We start from the raw sequence: 17,326 nt of genomic DNA on the forward strand, positions 1-17,326 counted from the left end.
TGATTTGTCAAACTCGTCTATTTTGGATACATATTTATATATTTAATATTTTATTTATTTATTTATATGGGTTGGGGGCAGCAATATTGCTACCCTGCTATATTTCTTTGTTTCTCTCTATGTATATACTAATGGATACCACTTTTCCAATCTAAAAAACAAATGAATGCTGACACTACTACCACTTTCTTATTTTTGTGTTTGGTTGGTTTTCAAAATCTATTTTCAAAATTAGATGAACAAAAAAAAAGCAACATAAAACTCGAAATATTTTTTTACATCAAACGCACCGACAGATTATAAACCTGAATTAGGTACCCAAACCTGAATTGTTTTGCTAGGTATGTTTTTATTTATACAGGGGAGAGAGAGAGAGAGAAGAGTGGAGAGGGTGTGGTGTGATGGGAGATTCAAAGCCTAGAAGAAGTGTGAGATGTCCACACTGTGCAGGTCCTCTCGCAAAGGAGATGGTAACCACTGAGGCTGAGCTAAGCTTTTACGCCCCTCTTTCTTTCTATTATTATAATTATAATTATTTTGTGAAATCTGGTGCATTTTCTATTTAACTGCAGGAAACAAGTGACTGGACTCTTCCTCCCCTCATTAGGGATAGCTTTTCTATGGTAATTATTTTCTTAACCCATCTTATATTTCATTACTTGCCATTGCTTGCACTTGATGCATCATGTGTATATCATCACCTACTTAAATCAATTTTTGAATTCTAAATCAAACCAAAGTAAAAGTAACAAATAGTGAACCTGTCTTTAGATTCACTTAAATTTCCAAGTGAATGGGAATTTGGACCAAAATCTTCAATTTATCCTTTTTTCTATTCCATCTCCGGAGAATTCTTCGTCGTAGAAATTGTTTCAATATGTATGAATATAGAGTTTGTGTTAATCGTGAGGTTTTTGCAACATGGTTGAGGAACATTGGAAATTCTAAGGGAGTTATCTATTGAAGGTGGAGTTTTGGAGTGAATTGAGGATTTTATATATTTACCCATTTAGTAAAGTATATGTCTCTCAATATGTGTCATGTTTTTTTTTGTTGGAAACAAAAAAAGTGTTACACAACTCCAATAAAGTGTTCACACCAAATTGGGTATTCACTTTGCAATTTAATAATAATAATTTAGATAATATAGTATAGATGATAAAGGCGCACACACACACAAATATGGGCTAATGTTTGTTTGTGTGTGTGTGTGGAGAAAATTGTATATTTGCTTAATTTAGTGCAATTTTCTTGAACTTTGCATATTTAATTAGTTTGTTGGGTTATTGAGATGTGATTTGATAATATTTCACTAAATATTTTTCAAAATTTTACTTTTGTTCGTCTTATGTTACAATCCTAAAGTTATTCTAAGTCAGTTAACAATGAGGTTGGCCATGTGAGTACATGCTCTCAGACATCCTCTTATTGCAAGTTGGTTTTCAAGGGTGAATTTTACCCAAGGGTTTGTATCATTCGGTATTAGAACTAGTCACCATGTGGAGTATGAGATTAGACACAACCTGTGTGAGTACGGGATTGAATGGGCCATTGCTTTATGGTCTGTGCTGCGGAGGGAGTAACCTATGGGCTAGATTAAATCATGTTATTATTGTGTGTAGGTATAGTACTATCATGTTGAATATTGAAAAGTGAGTAAGTCTATAAAAGGGAAAGGAAAATGGCTACTGTTAATTAAGTGTCAATAGAGTGGGCTGTCATGTATGTCAGTTGTGGAGTGTGGTGGTGTGTTACGATCCTAACTATTTTATCCCTTTATTTTGCCTTCATGTTTACTTTCTTCTTTCTTTTGTTATGTCTTTACTATTCCTTTTCATGTAGATTGGTTCTGCCGTTGGTTGTACAACAAGTGCATTCTATGGATTCAACCATGGTATGTCATTTTATCCTTATTTTCTACTCGTGTTCCTCAACTCTTCAGTCTGTTCTATGACCTTGGAATAGTTATGTCATTCCTTCAGCTTTTAGTTCATAGTAATATGTTATTAGTTGTGCATGAGTTACAGCTTATTTCATTGGGTTCCTTATATTGCTACTATATATGTTATGTGATGTAGGTATTGTTGTCATTGTATGACTTATGGTCCCAGTTATTTTGTTGTAAACCAATGGTTTCAAAATGGTTTAACTTAGTAAAAGCATGAAATTTAAGATCTTAAAAGATTAGTATGTCAATGCACGTTGACTTTTGTGTGTGTGCGTGCAAGCATGCGTGCGTGTGATGTTATTACCACAAAAAGAGATATTACAAATTTACAATTACTTTCATTACACCTCCCCAGTGGGTACACATCTTCGGGGAGATACGCACATGCCTAGCCTAAAACATGCAAGTACCCTTATAGTCAAATAGAATAGGCAAAGCACACAAATACACATCGGAGCCATAAGCACCCACTGGTGATATAGTTAATGCTTGTTGGCAGTTGAATTAGCTATACAAATTGTGGAACTAACACCTAGTTTGCTATCAAAGAAGACAATGTACTTTTTTGTTAGATTTGACTTCTTCATTCTTGTATTCATTACTTTTCTTAAGGTTCAAACCTTGAACTTCGTCTCGATTTTTCCAGGAACAAAGATGCATTTGCTAAAGTATTATAGTTGCATTTATATATATATATATATATATATATATATATTTTGTATCATATCTTATGCTTCTAGGTTTAAATTAGAATGAAGTAGCCACTAAAACATTTTTTTTATTACAACACTTAGTACAAGAAAAAGTGTAGAGTTCAATGTTGTAAACTGATGGTATTTTAATGTGGCATGACACAATAATAGAAAGTTTTGCATTAACCATAATCTACATGTGGCTTTGATACTTCAGTAAACAAATGGTATTCTAATGATATAATTCCTGTTCCATTGTTACTGCTAATCTTCTTTTTCTTCTCCTTTTTTCCTCTTTGCATAATATAGCACTCTGAAATTACTTTCCTGAGCAATACCATATGTTGATTTTCTCAATCACTGAAATTGTTATTGTTAGTGATAAACTTTTGACAAAGAGTACATACACTTTTTTTACAATTGTCTTCTTTCCCTCCATGTATTTTGTTATTTATTTTATCGAATTACCTCTACAGTGATGCCAATCGTTCAGAGGTGGGTTAAAGGACCTCTCTGGTTGCATTTCCTCATCGGTGTAAGTGTCAACTTCCGTTTCGATTCCCCATTTGCTTGAGCTTTGATTTTTACTTGCAATTTTAGTTCCTTGTATAGCTTAAACATGTCATTCAATTTGTATAGAAGAATTTATTGTGTGGTTAGAATTTGTAAAGATGTGGCATCCACAATCTTGCTCTAGGTAGCACGGAAGCTCTTAGCATTCCATATTACTGTCCAATTCAGTTTGGATGCTGGCACCTAAAGGGCAAGCATCGACATGTGTTTGACACACTTACGGTTGTCCATATCGTGCCGTATTCATAACCCATGTTGTTATTTATGCTTGTTAGATATTGTTGTAACAGAGACCTAAAGACATGTGTCACACGATTCGGTTTGATACACTAAACAACCGATTTGTATCTAAGGGTGAATCGACAATAAGCATAAATTGCATCATAATTGTATGATTCATGATACGTATTACACGATTTAGTTCGATACACCAATACCAATCAATTGGTTCAACTTTATCCACGTGTTTCTACTTGCACAAGAAATATTTGGGAGGCATCAAGCAAGAGGTTATAAAAAGTGGTGATTTGAGTAGTTTGGACCATTTTAGATGAGTATTTGGATTACTTGAGTTGTAAAATTTTATTATTGGCGTTTGCCTCTTCGATGAATTGAAGACTTCTTTTTTTTTTTTCTTCTCATTTTTTTGAAAGGTCTCTTTTTAACATGAGTTTCAATTCTAGCATTTGTGTTTTGCACCAAAACTGAAGTCTATATATGCCCTATATAAAAAAGAAACCAACTATATTCTATTAAATTTATCTCACTATTGTGATTTGAAATTTTGAATTTTTTATCTTTCTTTTTTGACGGACCATGGATTCTTGTCTCCATTGATTCATAACAGCACATGCATTTATGGATTGTCATTAATTGTAATGCATAATAAAAAAATGTAATATAGGATCATATATTATATTGATCCTTGAACCTACATCACTTAGAGGCAAGCATGTTATTGCCTATTGCATCATGTGATCATCATTCAAAACAAACTTTTCATTGATTTATGTCTAAAATTTTCATATTTATAATATATCTTTAATATCTAATTGTTTAAATATTTTTTAATGTATTTTAGAAATTTTAACCAAATAATTATGATTCATGATTTGGAAAAATGTAATTTTGATTCATGATTCAATTCTTGATTTGACAACTGTGTTGGGATATTGTCTCTTCACCAACATGTCAGTACTTGTGGTGTTGAGCTTATTAAATGTTCTTTTATAATTGATTTTATTTCTTCATTTTTGTTTTGGGTGAGGGTCTTCCTTTTTTTTCAAAAATATTTTAGATTATATCTTTCTCCTCAAGAGTTTTAAAATTTCTCATGATCTCTATCCTCTTCCACGAAGTCCAACATTGTCTACCCCAATTGCAAGATTGCTTGTTTCGGGTGATGCTTCCCCCACCTCCTCCTTCACTACCCCAAAATTTCTGACACTGGCTTAATAGTATGTTTCATTTATCTACTTGCCCAATTACCACATATTCTACTCTATGATCTAGGTAAGCCTATCTTGGCGATGCTATCATAACATATCTTCAAGTAATTAAATATCTTGTCCAGTATGCACCTCTGGGTGAAGTGAAGTAATATAAGAAATGATGCAAGGTAGATTAACTGCGTTGCACACTTTTAGAAACATAGGAAGTTGAGCTCATTAAAATTCAGTTAGGTTAAAAATCTTATGTTATTCGCATTGTGTGGCAATGCTTGATGAAGTTATACATGGAACTAATAGTTTTGTTATTTTATTTTTTATTATTTATTTATTTTTATTTTTTTTCCGTCTTCATAAAAACATCTAGAGTCTTAATGGTTATATCCATAACCCTCTCTCTCATAAGTGTGGGTTTTTGTAATGTGTGAGAGATGGCATTGGGTACAGACACGGGGTCTGTGGATTCATATTTTGTACCTTTTTTTGTTGGTGACTTTGTTGCCGTTTCTTTCACTGGGTGCAGGCTCCACCTGTGATAGTCTTCTCTTCAGCTTGTGCAGGGTTGACAGGTTAGAGTTTTCTCCATAAAAAATTATTTTCAGCTGTATATCTATTCGGTTTTAAGAATTGTTTTCTTACCTTCATTAATGTTGTTGGAGAAACTAAAACTATATAGAAATGAATTCCTCATAGATGAAATATACATTCATAATCTAGCACAGGTTCTATATGAATCTTTTATCAGTTTGTGGTACATTTTATGTATTATGTAGAGTATCTTGTCCTGTATATTTTAGAATTGCCACATTATAAACTAATAACCCAGGATAACACATCTTAAGAGTAAAATAGATGAATGTAAATTTATGTATATAACACATCTTAAGAGTAAAATAGATGAATGTAAATTTATGTATTGTCCCACAAATGCGTTGTGAACATGCCAAAATTGGGTTTTTATAGAGAAGTGGTTATAGCTTTTGTTTCCCCCTAGCACTATTGGAGATATTATGGTAGTTTCTGGCATTTTCATGAATTAGGAGTGTTTGAGAAGATTTTGAAGGCCTCTTTCATTGTTGTAGTGCTCATGAACGTGGGTGCGTGGGACATTTAGGATTATAGACCTATCAACCTTGTGGGTAGTCTATATAAACTTGTGGCCATAGTTTTGTTTTGGCTATTTGGATGAGGAAGGTCATTGGGAAGTTTAGTCTCAAAAATGCTTTTTTCTTTTGAGAACTCATGTTGGTGTCTCATTTGGTATTTGAGAACAACAACATATTTTTTTTTTTTGGTGGGGACAAAGGGGAGAAGTTGAGATATGATGTGTCCTTATATTTTGCGGAGGTGTTTGGGTATGCATTAACTTGGCCTAGAGTGAGCTTATCATTGTCTGATTCTCATTTTGGGGGTATAAGATAGGTTCTCATTTTGGTCACGGTAGGCTGTGTCTGGGAGGGAAGAGCATACCTAAATCATGTAGTTTGCTCTGGGGCATTATTGGAAAACTAGGTGGAATTTATTTTTGCAGATACTGTGAAGTCATGTCTGTGTTGAGAACTACAATTTTCTGATCCCCAATGTTGGTCCATCATGGATATTGAGAATTAGTGAGTTATGGCTCTCTGCTGCAGATAGGGATGCTTTTTGGACATGCGATTTTGTGTGTGTATATATAGAATATGATTGTTTCATTATGTAAAGCTTCTGTTTTTATTTTTTTTGATAAATAAATTTCATTTTGTAAAGTTGATTTAAACCTAATGTGTTTGTGTATGGGATGGGCATTTTGCAGGTGGTGCTGTTCCAGCACTTGCCCAACTTGCATCTTCATCTTATCATTCAGCATTCTCGCCTCCGTCATTGCCATCTCCAACCTCACAGGATGATCAGATTCACAAATCCAGAAATTCCTCTCCTCTATAATTCTCTCTACAGTTGCATAAGTAGCAGAGCACTCTGGTGATGTCCATTGTGGACCACGGGCCTGAGCCATTCTCTATGCTTTGTGGATAGCCTCACAAGAAGCTTGTGCAATAAAATGCATGGCTGTTCTCCTTAGGCCCTCTAATATGTTCCAGCTACCGGCATGGTTCTTTTATTGAGCATTATTCTTTATGAACTAGTAAGAAGTTTTGATGGCTCTACTGTTTTACTTCAGATTTATTTATGTTGTATATTTTGAAAATGCTCACTTGCCTAGTCTTCCTTTGTCTACATGTACATGATACACTTGTTTGAAACACAATCTCATGTTCTAATTTTATTTATATATATATATATATATATATGTTATATAAAAAAATAATAAATATCAGTTTCTTGTTTGCATAGGCGATTTACTCAAGGTTTTACCATATAAATGGTTCCAATTATCGAAATTGAATCTTGTAATGAACCACCAACACACAACACAGTCCAGTTCATAAAACTAGAGGAAAATCAGTAACTGGAATTTAGAAAGTGGTATCAACATCAAGTGAAGTGCTAACCTAGGACATTTAGGTCAAGTGCTAACCTGAAGGAATCGTGTTGTCTATTGAACAAATTTACCAGTTGGGTCTCAAGGAGGGCAATCATAGATTATAGGGAAGATTGTAAAAGCTGAGTCGAATTGAGTAATATGTTATTCAAATTTGATTTGAACATTTATTGAGTTTGTTTAAATTTTAGTTTGTTTATATAATGAGTCAATTTTAATTGAACTTTTAATGAGCCAAATATAGGTCGAGTTAGAGTAGTTTGATTTTATTTATTTATTTTTTATAGTGTATATAAAAAGTCGTAAGTTGTTTAAATTTAATGAGTTTAAAATTTTGTTTAAGCTTGGTTTATTAGATAGGGCTGTAAATGAGTCGAATTGAGTTTCTGTGTTCAAACTTGTTTGTTTAAAAATTAATTGAGTTTGAGCTCGACTTGTTAAGTAATTTGAAAAACTGAAGTTTGGCTCAAGTCAATTAATTACATAAAATGAGCTGAGTTAAAGCTTTAAAAAAAAAAAGAACATAAATTAATCTTATAGAAAAAAGAAAATGTTATTAGCAAAATATAAAATGATATTTATATTAATAATAAATTTTGTTAATCAACTATGCAAATTAACACAAAAATTAAACACAAATAGAAAAATAAAATAAATTAATTTGGATGACATTTTTATAATTAGAAACAAGTGGGGGGGGGGGGGGGGGGGTATTATTAGGTAATTAGGCGCTTGAGGTCTAGGGCTTTCTATAAAAGGGCGAGCTCTCGCAGCGTTGACGCACACTACTTGATCTTATCTGAGCAGTGCTTGTGTTTTTGGGGGTTGGAGTGGAATCCTATTGGGAGGAGGCGGAGGCGATGGCGATGGAGGGAATGGCCGAAAAGAAGCAGAGAGAAGATAGTCACCCACCCGTTACCCATTAAATGTAGTAATGGGGTTGTTGGCGGCCTCCGCTCCTCTGCTTCGTCAGCCCCTATCTCCATTCTCTGTCAAACCCTAACAACTACTACCTACTCCCAACAATACTTCCTCCCCAATTGACTCACTGCGATGAAGACTGCCCGCCGTCGGAGCCCTTTAGACTCTCCATTGGGCGTTGATGGCAGCGCGGGCTGTACCAACACCCAAGTAGCTTTCTCTCTCTCGCTCTCTCGCTCTCTCGCTTGCTCTCTCTCTCTCTCTCGCACACACTACGTTTATATTATATATATATTATTATTTATTTTGTTGTTTATTTCATCTATTTAACTCTTGTTTTTGTTTTTTGATCATCTCATCTGGTGTATTGTTGTACTATTGTTGGTGTGTTGGTTTAGATGTAGTTGACGACTCTCAGCATCGACTTCAGGGTTAGTAGTTATTGTTATTATTATATTTGTTTATATATGGATATATGTTTATTTATCATTTTGAATTCCATTAGATATCTTCGTCATTGTTTTGTAGTTCCAATTTAGTTATTTATTTCTTGATTAATGCTTCTCACATTTAGGCTGTGTTTGCTTGGGGGATTTTGAAAGAGATTTGGAAAGGAAAAAGGAAAATGAAGGTGAAATTTGTTTTCCGCACATTTTTCCTTTCCCTTTTCCGAATGCTTTGCCAAATTGCTCAACCAAACATAGCGTTAGGTTGCTAGTTTATTTTTCTTTTGGGGGTTTTGTTTTCGTGATTTTGGAATTGAAATTGAAACCAATGAAAATTTGGGAACCTCCATTGTTTATGTATTCCTTGGGCGAGTCTTGTTTTCATTGGGCCAGTCTTGTTTTAATTTCAAAAACACTCAAGACACATACCAGTGATACTTGGTTCACCGAGGTTTTGGGTGAGTGAAACTACAGATGCTGTTTCTGGTAGGTCAGCATCCTTGTTGAGGCATTCTAGCATCACCATTGATTCTCCCATGTCTGATAGCCCTGAAAAGAAAAGGTTTGATTTCTCTAAAAGGAAAACCTCGCTACCTACTGCAGCTTTGTTTAGAGTGGATGATAATTCAAGCCCACAACTTGAGGAACTTACTAACATGATACAAGATCTTAGCAATAGAGCTTACAACTTGTGGATATCATGGGTTTCTGATGAGCTTTCAGCAATTCTCTCCCGTGATCTAAGACAAGATGATGGACTATCAACTACAAGTCCCTTGAGAGTAAGTGGCCTCTACCCTGGAAAACACCTTTCATGTTATGTAAAAGCATTATGTTCTTTTAAGAATAAATTCATAATTTCATACCTTGTTCTGATTGATATGCTGACTGAGATACTACTTGAATTTTGTTTCTTGGTACATCAAACGTGTTCATATTTTAAGCATTATGCAGGGCTGGGAGGACACTGTAGTCAAGCAAGAGCAATCTGATGAGAGCCAATCAGAGATGAAAATATCACTCCCGGCCATTCCTTCACTCTCCTCATTTCTATTCCGCGCATGTGAGGAAATTCATCGAGTTGGGGGTCATGTTCTTGATAAGCCAATTCTGCAAAAGTTTGCATTGAGATTGCTGGAAAAGGTATGCAACCTGCTTGTGTATTAGCTTTGTTTTATCACCAATGTATAGTGATATGTCATTATTTTTGTCTAAGAAAGACGAACACTTGTAACAGGGTGCTGTGACACTTCACAACAACACGTATCAACACACACCCAAATGTGTCATTTAAAAATAAAAATAAAAAACAATTTAGACCTGTACATGCTGCTAACACTTGGGGGACACACATGCCTATTACTTATTTGACACAAACGAAACACTTTATCATTGAAACAATGTAGATTTATACTTGTTAATCCCTCCACCTTTAGACTTTAAGAATTAGTGCTATGGTTCACTTTTTTATTATCTTTGAATGAAATATTCATACATATGATACACAATAAATATATAAACTATATATTTTGCATGTACCACATGTCATGTCTAGCAATTTTTAAAAATTGTTGTATTGGCATGTTTGTGTTTGTGTTAATACTATCATTGTTCCATTGGAAGATTTATGGATATTCTCACTAAAAATTGGACACTTAGAAATAGTGATGTTTGTTCCAATTCCATTGAGTGGGGAGTAGGGATTTGCTTGAGAGACCTTTTGAGGAGGAGGTGCTTGAAGCACTTAGAAGCCTCAATAGGGATCTATGTTGCGTTAACTCTTTTGAATGTATGAAGTACCGGTGTTGGACACTCCGCACTTGGGTAATGTTACATGCATATTTGGACATTACCTATGCATGTTTTTTTTATCTTTCAGTAGTTGTTTTGATTTCTGATTGTTCGTATAATTTTCATTTTTTAGTTGGCTGCATGATTCTGTGGTTTAATAGTAGACATAGATTCTTCTTGTTTGTGTATTTTGGTTTGTTTTATCTAGGTTATTGGTATATTTGCGGACTTCCTTTCAACTGCCGAGGCCCATGATTCTCAAATGTCAGATAAAGGTGTTTTGCAAGTTCTGTTAGACTTCAGATTTGTGGCTGACGTTCTTTCGGGGGGGTGATTCCAATACAATTGAGGAGCTATCAAAAAATGTGAAGTCAAAATTTTCTATCAGAAGGAAGCAGGATGTAAACCAGACCAAGTCAGTCATTAGAGAGCGGGTTGATAGCTTGGTAAATCGCCTTTCCCAAAGGCTGGCTCCCATCGACTGGCTCACGTAAGCTTTTCTAGCCTGGTGTTATGATGTACCATAACTGAAGATCTCTGTGATATTAGGGTTTCCATGTTATTTAACTCTGCAGTATTGTCAATAAATTGGGGTTTCTGGCTGCACAAAGTTATCTTCTAAGAAAAATAAATTTCAGTTTGGGGCCAACAAGGGCATTTTTGGCTCATACTACTTCTTGTTTAAAGTTACATTCTGAGTACATTATATGATGCTTGGTTGGCTAAAAGTGGTAGTGTTTTGTCCAGACAACATAGGTACCACAAAATGACAAAATCTAAAGGCTTTGTTTAGTTTGTGTTTTGAGATATTATTTCAAAAATAATTTTCTAGAGAGAGTTTAGAAAATTTGAAAATTTGTTTTGCTGTATATTTTGAAAATAGTTTTGGAGTTTTGAATTTTGGGATGATTTAATTGATATTTTTTTGTAGTTGAATAGATGGGTGTGAAAGAAAAAGTGATTGAGAAGGAGAGAGGAGAGAGAAAAAGTGAATGATTGATGTGTAGTAGAGAGAAAAGTGATTTTGGATTTTTTTTTTTTTTTTTTTCTATAAATTTCAACCAAACATGTTTTTGAAATTTTTTCTCCAAAAACATGTTTTGAGAGACAAACCAAACATGCCCAAAATGTCTGGCTTTAAAGAAGGCGTCTAAGTTATCATCTATATACCGTGATAATATTGTTAATTCTCACTTCACACTTTACATTATTATGAATGTATCAATTTGCTGTTTCTGTGTATTATGCATGAACCCCAAATTTTTTTATTTGTTTTCTTGAAAAAATTCATTGATACAGAAGGTTGTGATCTTTATACTACATTAGACTGAAACACTATTTCATGTTTTTCAGTTACATTTCCATTTTTTGAGTTGTAAAAAAGAATTTTATCAAAGACTATGGACTTCTGGAATTACTCTTACCCGCTGTTTGGATTGTGAGATGTGAAAAGAAAAGAGATGATTAGAGTTTCTCACCTAGGTGAGAGAAGAAATGAAATGATTGTGATTTTTCATCTTCTTGTTTCGATGGACTGTGATTAAAAGAGTAATTTTGGTTTCTCACCAAATCTCACCACTTTTGGTGAGAAACAAAACTTAAGTTAGGTGTGATTTGGCTTTCTCACCATTACTCACCTCATTAATCATCCAAGCAAGTGATGAGAAATCTCATTTTCTTTATTTTTTTTCTTTTCTCACCAAACCCCTCAATCCAAATGGAGTGTTAAGGTTTCTATTTGGCTTGTAAGTACCAGAGCATCTTGAATGCTGACAATAAGCCATCCCAAAGATTCTAATACCATACAATCTTGTCTTGAACTACTTGGCGCTGGCCTCTCATCTGTTTTTTTGGGACAATCAGTGCCGACTGTGACAAGTCTTTTCAAAGAGAAGTGTGTTTAAGTTTTTTTTGTTTGGTGGATTTGATGTTAAGTTGGTAAGTTCAGATGTTAACTATTACGTCACTTATCAAAAAATAAATAGTTCAGCTGTTGACGGTAAATTCTATTCACCTTGTTTGGTTCCAATTTTATGAAAAATTCGTTTTTTGTTTGTCGTTTTTTGTTTTTAGTGATTTTTTTAATATTTTAAGTATTTTTTAGATACACTTAATGTAAATACAATTAAAAAATATAATATTTGTCAAACTTTTTTGAAAAAAGATTCACTAAATGCCAAAAATATATATAAAAAAAAATACGAAAATTCAGTACATTTTCATATTCTTGTATATTTATTGATTTTTTTTTCAAATATTTTTAAACTAATATTTTACTTTTTAAGTACATTTAGGTTAGGTGCAACTAAAAAATAAATTTTTTCTTAAAATATTAAAAAAAATTCACTAAAAACAAAAAATAGAAAACTTAATTTTTGAAAAAATTGAATTCATAAAATTGGAACCAAACAAGGTGATTTTTTTTTGAGTTAAATATATCCATGGTCCGATCTACCTAACATTAGATTTTACGTTAAGATGTGTCATCTGTAATATAGAATCTTCTGTCTGTGACTGTGGTCTCTTCTTAAAAGAATAAATTTCCCGCCCTGATTTGATCATTGCTTCAAATTTATTTTTACTCTCTTCAGGTATGAGCTATACCTCTGGGAGAATGAGAGGCAGTCGTACCTGCGGCATGCTGTCCTCTACGGGTTTTTGTGCAACTTAATCGGATGTATACTGATACTGTGCAGAAGTTACCCACTAACTCCGAATCAAACATTATGAGATGTTCTACTGTTCCTCGGTTTAAATACCTTCCTATCAGGTTGATAACATATTTTCTTTAAATACTTAAGCTGATTACATTATGTTTTTCAGTACCTCATCTGTGGTCAAAAAGCCAATCTAATTCCCTCTTTTCTGTAGCTTCATAGATGGGTGTATATTTTCTCATTGACACCGACCATCCTCACTATATTTCTTGATTGATTGGAATTACAAACTTGGCATTTTTTCTTTCTTTCTATATGATAAGACATACACACATGGCATATTTGGGGCTTTTCTGTTTGTTAAATCTAATTGGCCTTATTTCCCTGCATCTTCATAGGGGTAGTATATTTTCACATTGACACTGACCATCCTCACTGTATTTCTTGATTGACTGGAAGTACAAACCTGGCATTTTTTTTCTTTCTATATGATAAGACATACACTCATGGCATATTTGGGGCTTTTCTGTTTGTTAAATCTCCATGCATGGATTTATTTCCCGGTTTATCTATACTTGAATGAAAGTAAATTTTTAATCTCATATTGGTCGCCACTGTGTGCCTGCATTATCTTCAAGAGGGACAACTATAGCATCTATGTCAACTTCTAGGGATGTTGTTTCTTCAAGAAGCTCCTGGAAAAGTTATACAAATGAAGAAATCTCTCGAAACATTGATATTGATGATGACTCAAGTTTTGGGGTGGCTGCTCCTTTCTTAAAGTCTTTCATGCAGGTAAAGCTTCCATTTTTTTTTTTTTTACACTTTTGTTCCCTAGGATGCTTTTTTGTCTCACAGTTACAGTAGAATGTGTAGATTTTATCAGTTTAGAGTATAGCTAATGTTACCTGAAATTAAAAAAAAAAAAAAGCCAAAGCCAGGGAGTTTTATTCGTTAGGGGCAAAACAATGCATCCTTAGTTTGAGTACTTCAGAGAGAATCTAATCTAGTGTAATATCACACACATTGTTATTAAGTATTCATAGTTTCTTCCATATTAAAAAGATGAGAGAGGTGTGAGAGATAACATTTATGAGTTATATCCTTCGTGCATATATCCACTAACATCTATTAGTCAATTGATAAAATAACTTGTGCCACAAAAATTATTCGAGGTTCTATATAGGGTATCCGTTGTCTTGGATGTACATGGAAAAAAGGATTGGATTCCAAATATAGGAAACGGTTGTGTTGGCGTAGTAATTCTGAGTAAGGGCTCTAATTGTGACAATCTAACATATTACGTCAGATTCCTTGCAGAAAACTATCACCTCAGAACTTTAGTGCATATAATAAGTCACTGGTTTAGAAAAAGCTGAAAGTGGCCCAAATTTATTTTGTTGTTTTCTCTTGTAATGACTTGATCAAATGATAAACAGCTGTTGATAGACCTCTAGTCTGTTATTTAGAAATGTATGAGATGAAAAATTATGTTCAATACATGGTAAACTACATTTGCTAGACATTCCTATGATGGAAAATACATGGGAAAGCTTGTAAGAAAGCAAAAATTCACCAAAAGATGTCAATAATTTAATATGTTGCTGATAATCTTTGAGTTGGCATGATGCAACAATATTTTCTTTGGTGCTGTGACTGGTGTTTCAGTCCATCATCACGCCGACAAGGGAAAATTGAGAGCGACTTTTGAAGCAATTTTATTCATTGCATGTTTTCTAATGGCCTGGTGTAGCTTTTAGTTTTTATTTATGAATTATGAAACGTGTGAATGGGACAAGGGTATCCATCTTCATCTTTGATGGATTGCAGAACATGGAGATTGATTAAAGCTATTAATGTGAAGCGTGGTTTAGAAACATTGTGGAAGCTCTCCAGAAATTTTAATTTTTAAATAATCTACTTTGAATTTGGTTCCAGCGACATTTTTAATTTTGATCCATAATTCAGAATATTGGGATTCTTCTTAAGGAATATCTCTATGCTAACAGAAAGGAAAAAAAAAAAAAGATTAGGAAGATGGATATGGAAATGTTTATCAGGATATGCCAATCTTGAATGTATATGTTTTTTTCTCTCCAAAATTCCCTTATTTTATCTATTTTCGTAGTTCCTCTAAATAATGAAGCAGTAATGATTCACACTCTCACAAAACATTATCTCCACAACCCCCACTCACTTGTGATTGGTCCAAGTGAGAAAGAGAGGGAAAAAAAAAAAAAATACAAACACATCATTGGTCCACTTCATTGTGCGAGTGGTTTGGGTCTCCCCAAAAGGGGGTCTCAAACATTTTCCATAATGAAGGTGGTCTGGATTTCCCCCTCTCCCTCTCTGGAGTTTGAGAAAGGCAGCTTTATGGTGTAGGCATTTATTATTTGATTTTGTTAGTTTTTTCTTTTCAGCATTTGATGAAATGATCTCCTTGTAAAATGGCCAGGTGGGTAGCAGATTTGGAGAGAGCACACTAAAGCTGGGATCCATGCTAACAGATGGGCAAGTTGGGAGGTTCAAAGACAAGTCAACGGCTGCCATGTCGACATTCGGTGACATTCTACCTGTCCAAGCTGCAGGTCTCCTTTCGTCCTTCACAGCTTCCAGATCAGATTCTTGATTACCCGCCCACTGACTCCTGCATTCAGTTTTGTCTTCAATGAGATGTGCATCTTTGTAGTTCAGTGAAATGAAGCTAGGAGAAATTCCTACAAATCTGGAGACACTGTTGATTGGATCACGCACCCTGTTTAAAGCAAGGGGACAAGATATATTTGTTTTTTATACAATAGGGGAGAATTTGGAGCAGTCGAAAGTACTTTGGGTGTTGATGGTGTCTGCAAATAGATTAATTCCAGTTGTAGGATATATATTATTTTGTTTTTCAAAATTTGCTGTAAAATTAAAGAATGGAAAAAGATTGAAGGGAATTGATGGAGACAAAGTAAGAAGAGATTGTGTTTGCCAGTCTATATTTTATGGGGACGGCCAATTCAAATATATAGGACCAGATGAATTTTTCTGGCTGTGACGGATTTAAACTGTGTTTGAGGGTGAACTCAACTTTTTATAATCAAAATCCAGCCGGATTGGGTAGTACAGGAAATAACCAGGGCGCTATCATGAAATGAGGAATGATATATATATATATATATATATATTTGATTAGAGAAAATTTAGGTGAGGTTTGACTATCTTGGTCCATTGCAAACCGTAGGTCTCAGTAAGGATTTACAATGGATGTATGGATCGTCCACCAGAGAGGACTGTAGTGGGAATTGCACTTAAGCTTTGCACGCAAAGAGTACCCTTTCCACTGGCGGTATTAAACCAAGTATGTTTCAGTAGTAATTGTTTGATAGAAGACATATTTCTGGGATGAGTAATACCTATACTATCATTGAGTGGAAAAGGCCTCTAAAAAAGGAGCACGTTTTAGAGCTGGAGACGTGCAAAAGGAGCAAAACTCAAGCAAAGCACTGGGAAGCAGCATGTTTTGCAAGTTGCAACACTTATCTGCAACAGCATTACTGGAGTGTTTTAGCAAATAAATTATATTTTTAATAATATATATGATAAAAATACATCACTTTAAAATTGTTTGGCAAAATAGAGCTTTTTAATAATAAACTGAAGACACAATTTTAACTGAAATTGCAATTTCAAAAATGCAATTAAGCATTATTACAAATCACTAAAATATTTGATTACCACAATTAACATTCCTTGCAAATGCTTCTAACTATAGATACAACACACTGAAATATTCGATTATCACATTCAACATTCCTCACAAATGCTAGGAATTAGGGGTGATTAGACATTTAGCTGACCCGATAGATTCGCCCGCTCTAGTCTGCGAGCGAATGCTTGGATCGGATGGCGGATAATCCGCCCCTAAATTGTGCATGCCCAACCCGCCCATATACCTTTTATTATTATGATTATTATTATTTTAGTAGTGCAGTTCTCTTTTCTATTCTGGAGAGAGAAACAACCAAACCCTACCTTTCTCGTCTTTTGTCTCTCTCCATCAGCTCGATTGGCGGTGGTGACCGTACAACGGCGACGATCTAGCGATAATCGGCAGCTCTGCAGCGCGGCAGCAATGACGGTACGGTCTTCTCTCCTCCTCTCTTCTTCTCTTCTCTTCAATGTTCTTTAAATCTGCGAACGATATAATCTTTTTCTAAATCTTTTTTTTTTCCTTTTCAAATTTCAGATAGAATTCTTCTCCCATTGATTTGAGGTTTTTGCAAAACAAGGTAATATTTATTTCATTTTAGTGTCCATTTTATTGTTTGATTTCCTATTTCTTGTTCTTTTGCTTCATTTTTGTTGTCAACCAAAGAGGAT

General features: G+C 34.2%; 1 protein-coding gene and 1 pseudogene across 2 annotated transcripts; both read left to right on the forward strand.

The window, feature by feature from the left end:
• The first annotated feature begins 276 nt into the window (after positions 1-276).
• Positions 277-6,735, forward strand: LOC114261552 (uncharacterized). The gene is made up of 6 exons (XM_082898065.1): positions 277-470; positions 573-623; positions 1,843-1,894; positions 3,117-3,175; positions 5,185-5,230; positions 6,457-6,735. The coding sequence occupies exons 1-6, from the start codon at positions 402-404 to the stop codon at positions 6,585-6,587; spliced, it is 408 nt and encodes a 135-aa protein (XP_082754191.1). The 5' UTR covers positions 277-401; the 3' UTR covers positions 6,588-6,735.
• A 1,954-nt stretch (positions 6,736-8,689) lies between these two features.
• Positions 8,690-15,914, forward strand: LOC145804360 (conserved oligomeric Golgi complex subunit 1-like; annotated as a pseudogene). The gene is made up of 7 exons (XR_014345984.1): positions 8,690-8,769; positions 8,884-9,292; positions 9,465-9,653; positions 10,510-10,791; positions 12,893-13,071; positions 13,630-13,753; positions 15,417-15,914. The product of XR_014345984.1 is annotated as a conserved oligomeric Golgi complex subunit 1-like (transcript).
• Positions 15,915-17,326: the final 1,412 nt, after the last annotated feature.

This window comes from Camellia sinensis, chromosome 12, assembly GCF_055761805.1.
Source record: "Camellia sinensis isolate YWXY chromosome 12, ASM5576180v1, whole genome shotgun sequence".
Lineage (NCBI taxonomy): Eukaryota > Viridiplantae > Streptophyta > Magnoliopsida > Ericales > Theaceae > Camellia > Camellia sinensis.

Bases quoted from the DNA above. Each gene is read 5' to 3' on its own strand.
- LOC114261552 (XM_082898065.1), top strand. From the start codon at position 402: ATGGGAGATTCAAAGCCTAGAAGAAGTGTGAGATGTCCACACTGTGCA. The intron at 471-572 runs GTAACCACTGAG...ATTTAACTGCAG, and splicing joins GTCCTCTCGCAAAGGAGATG to GAAACAAGTGACTGGACTCT. The intron at 5,231-6,456 runs GTTAGAGTTTTC...GGCATTTTGCAG, and splicing joins AGCTTGTGCAGGGTTGACAG to GTGGTGCTGTTCCAGCACTT.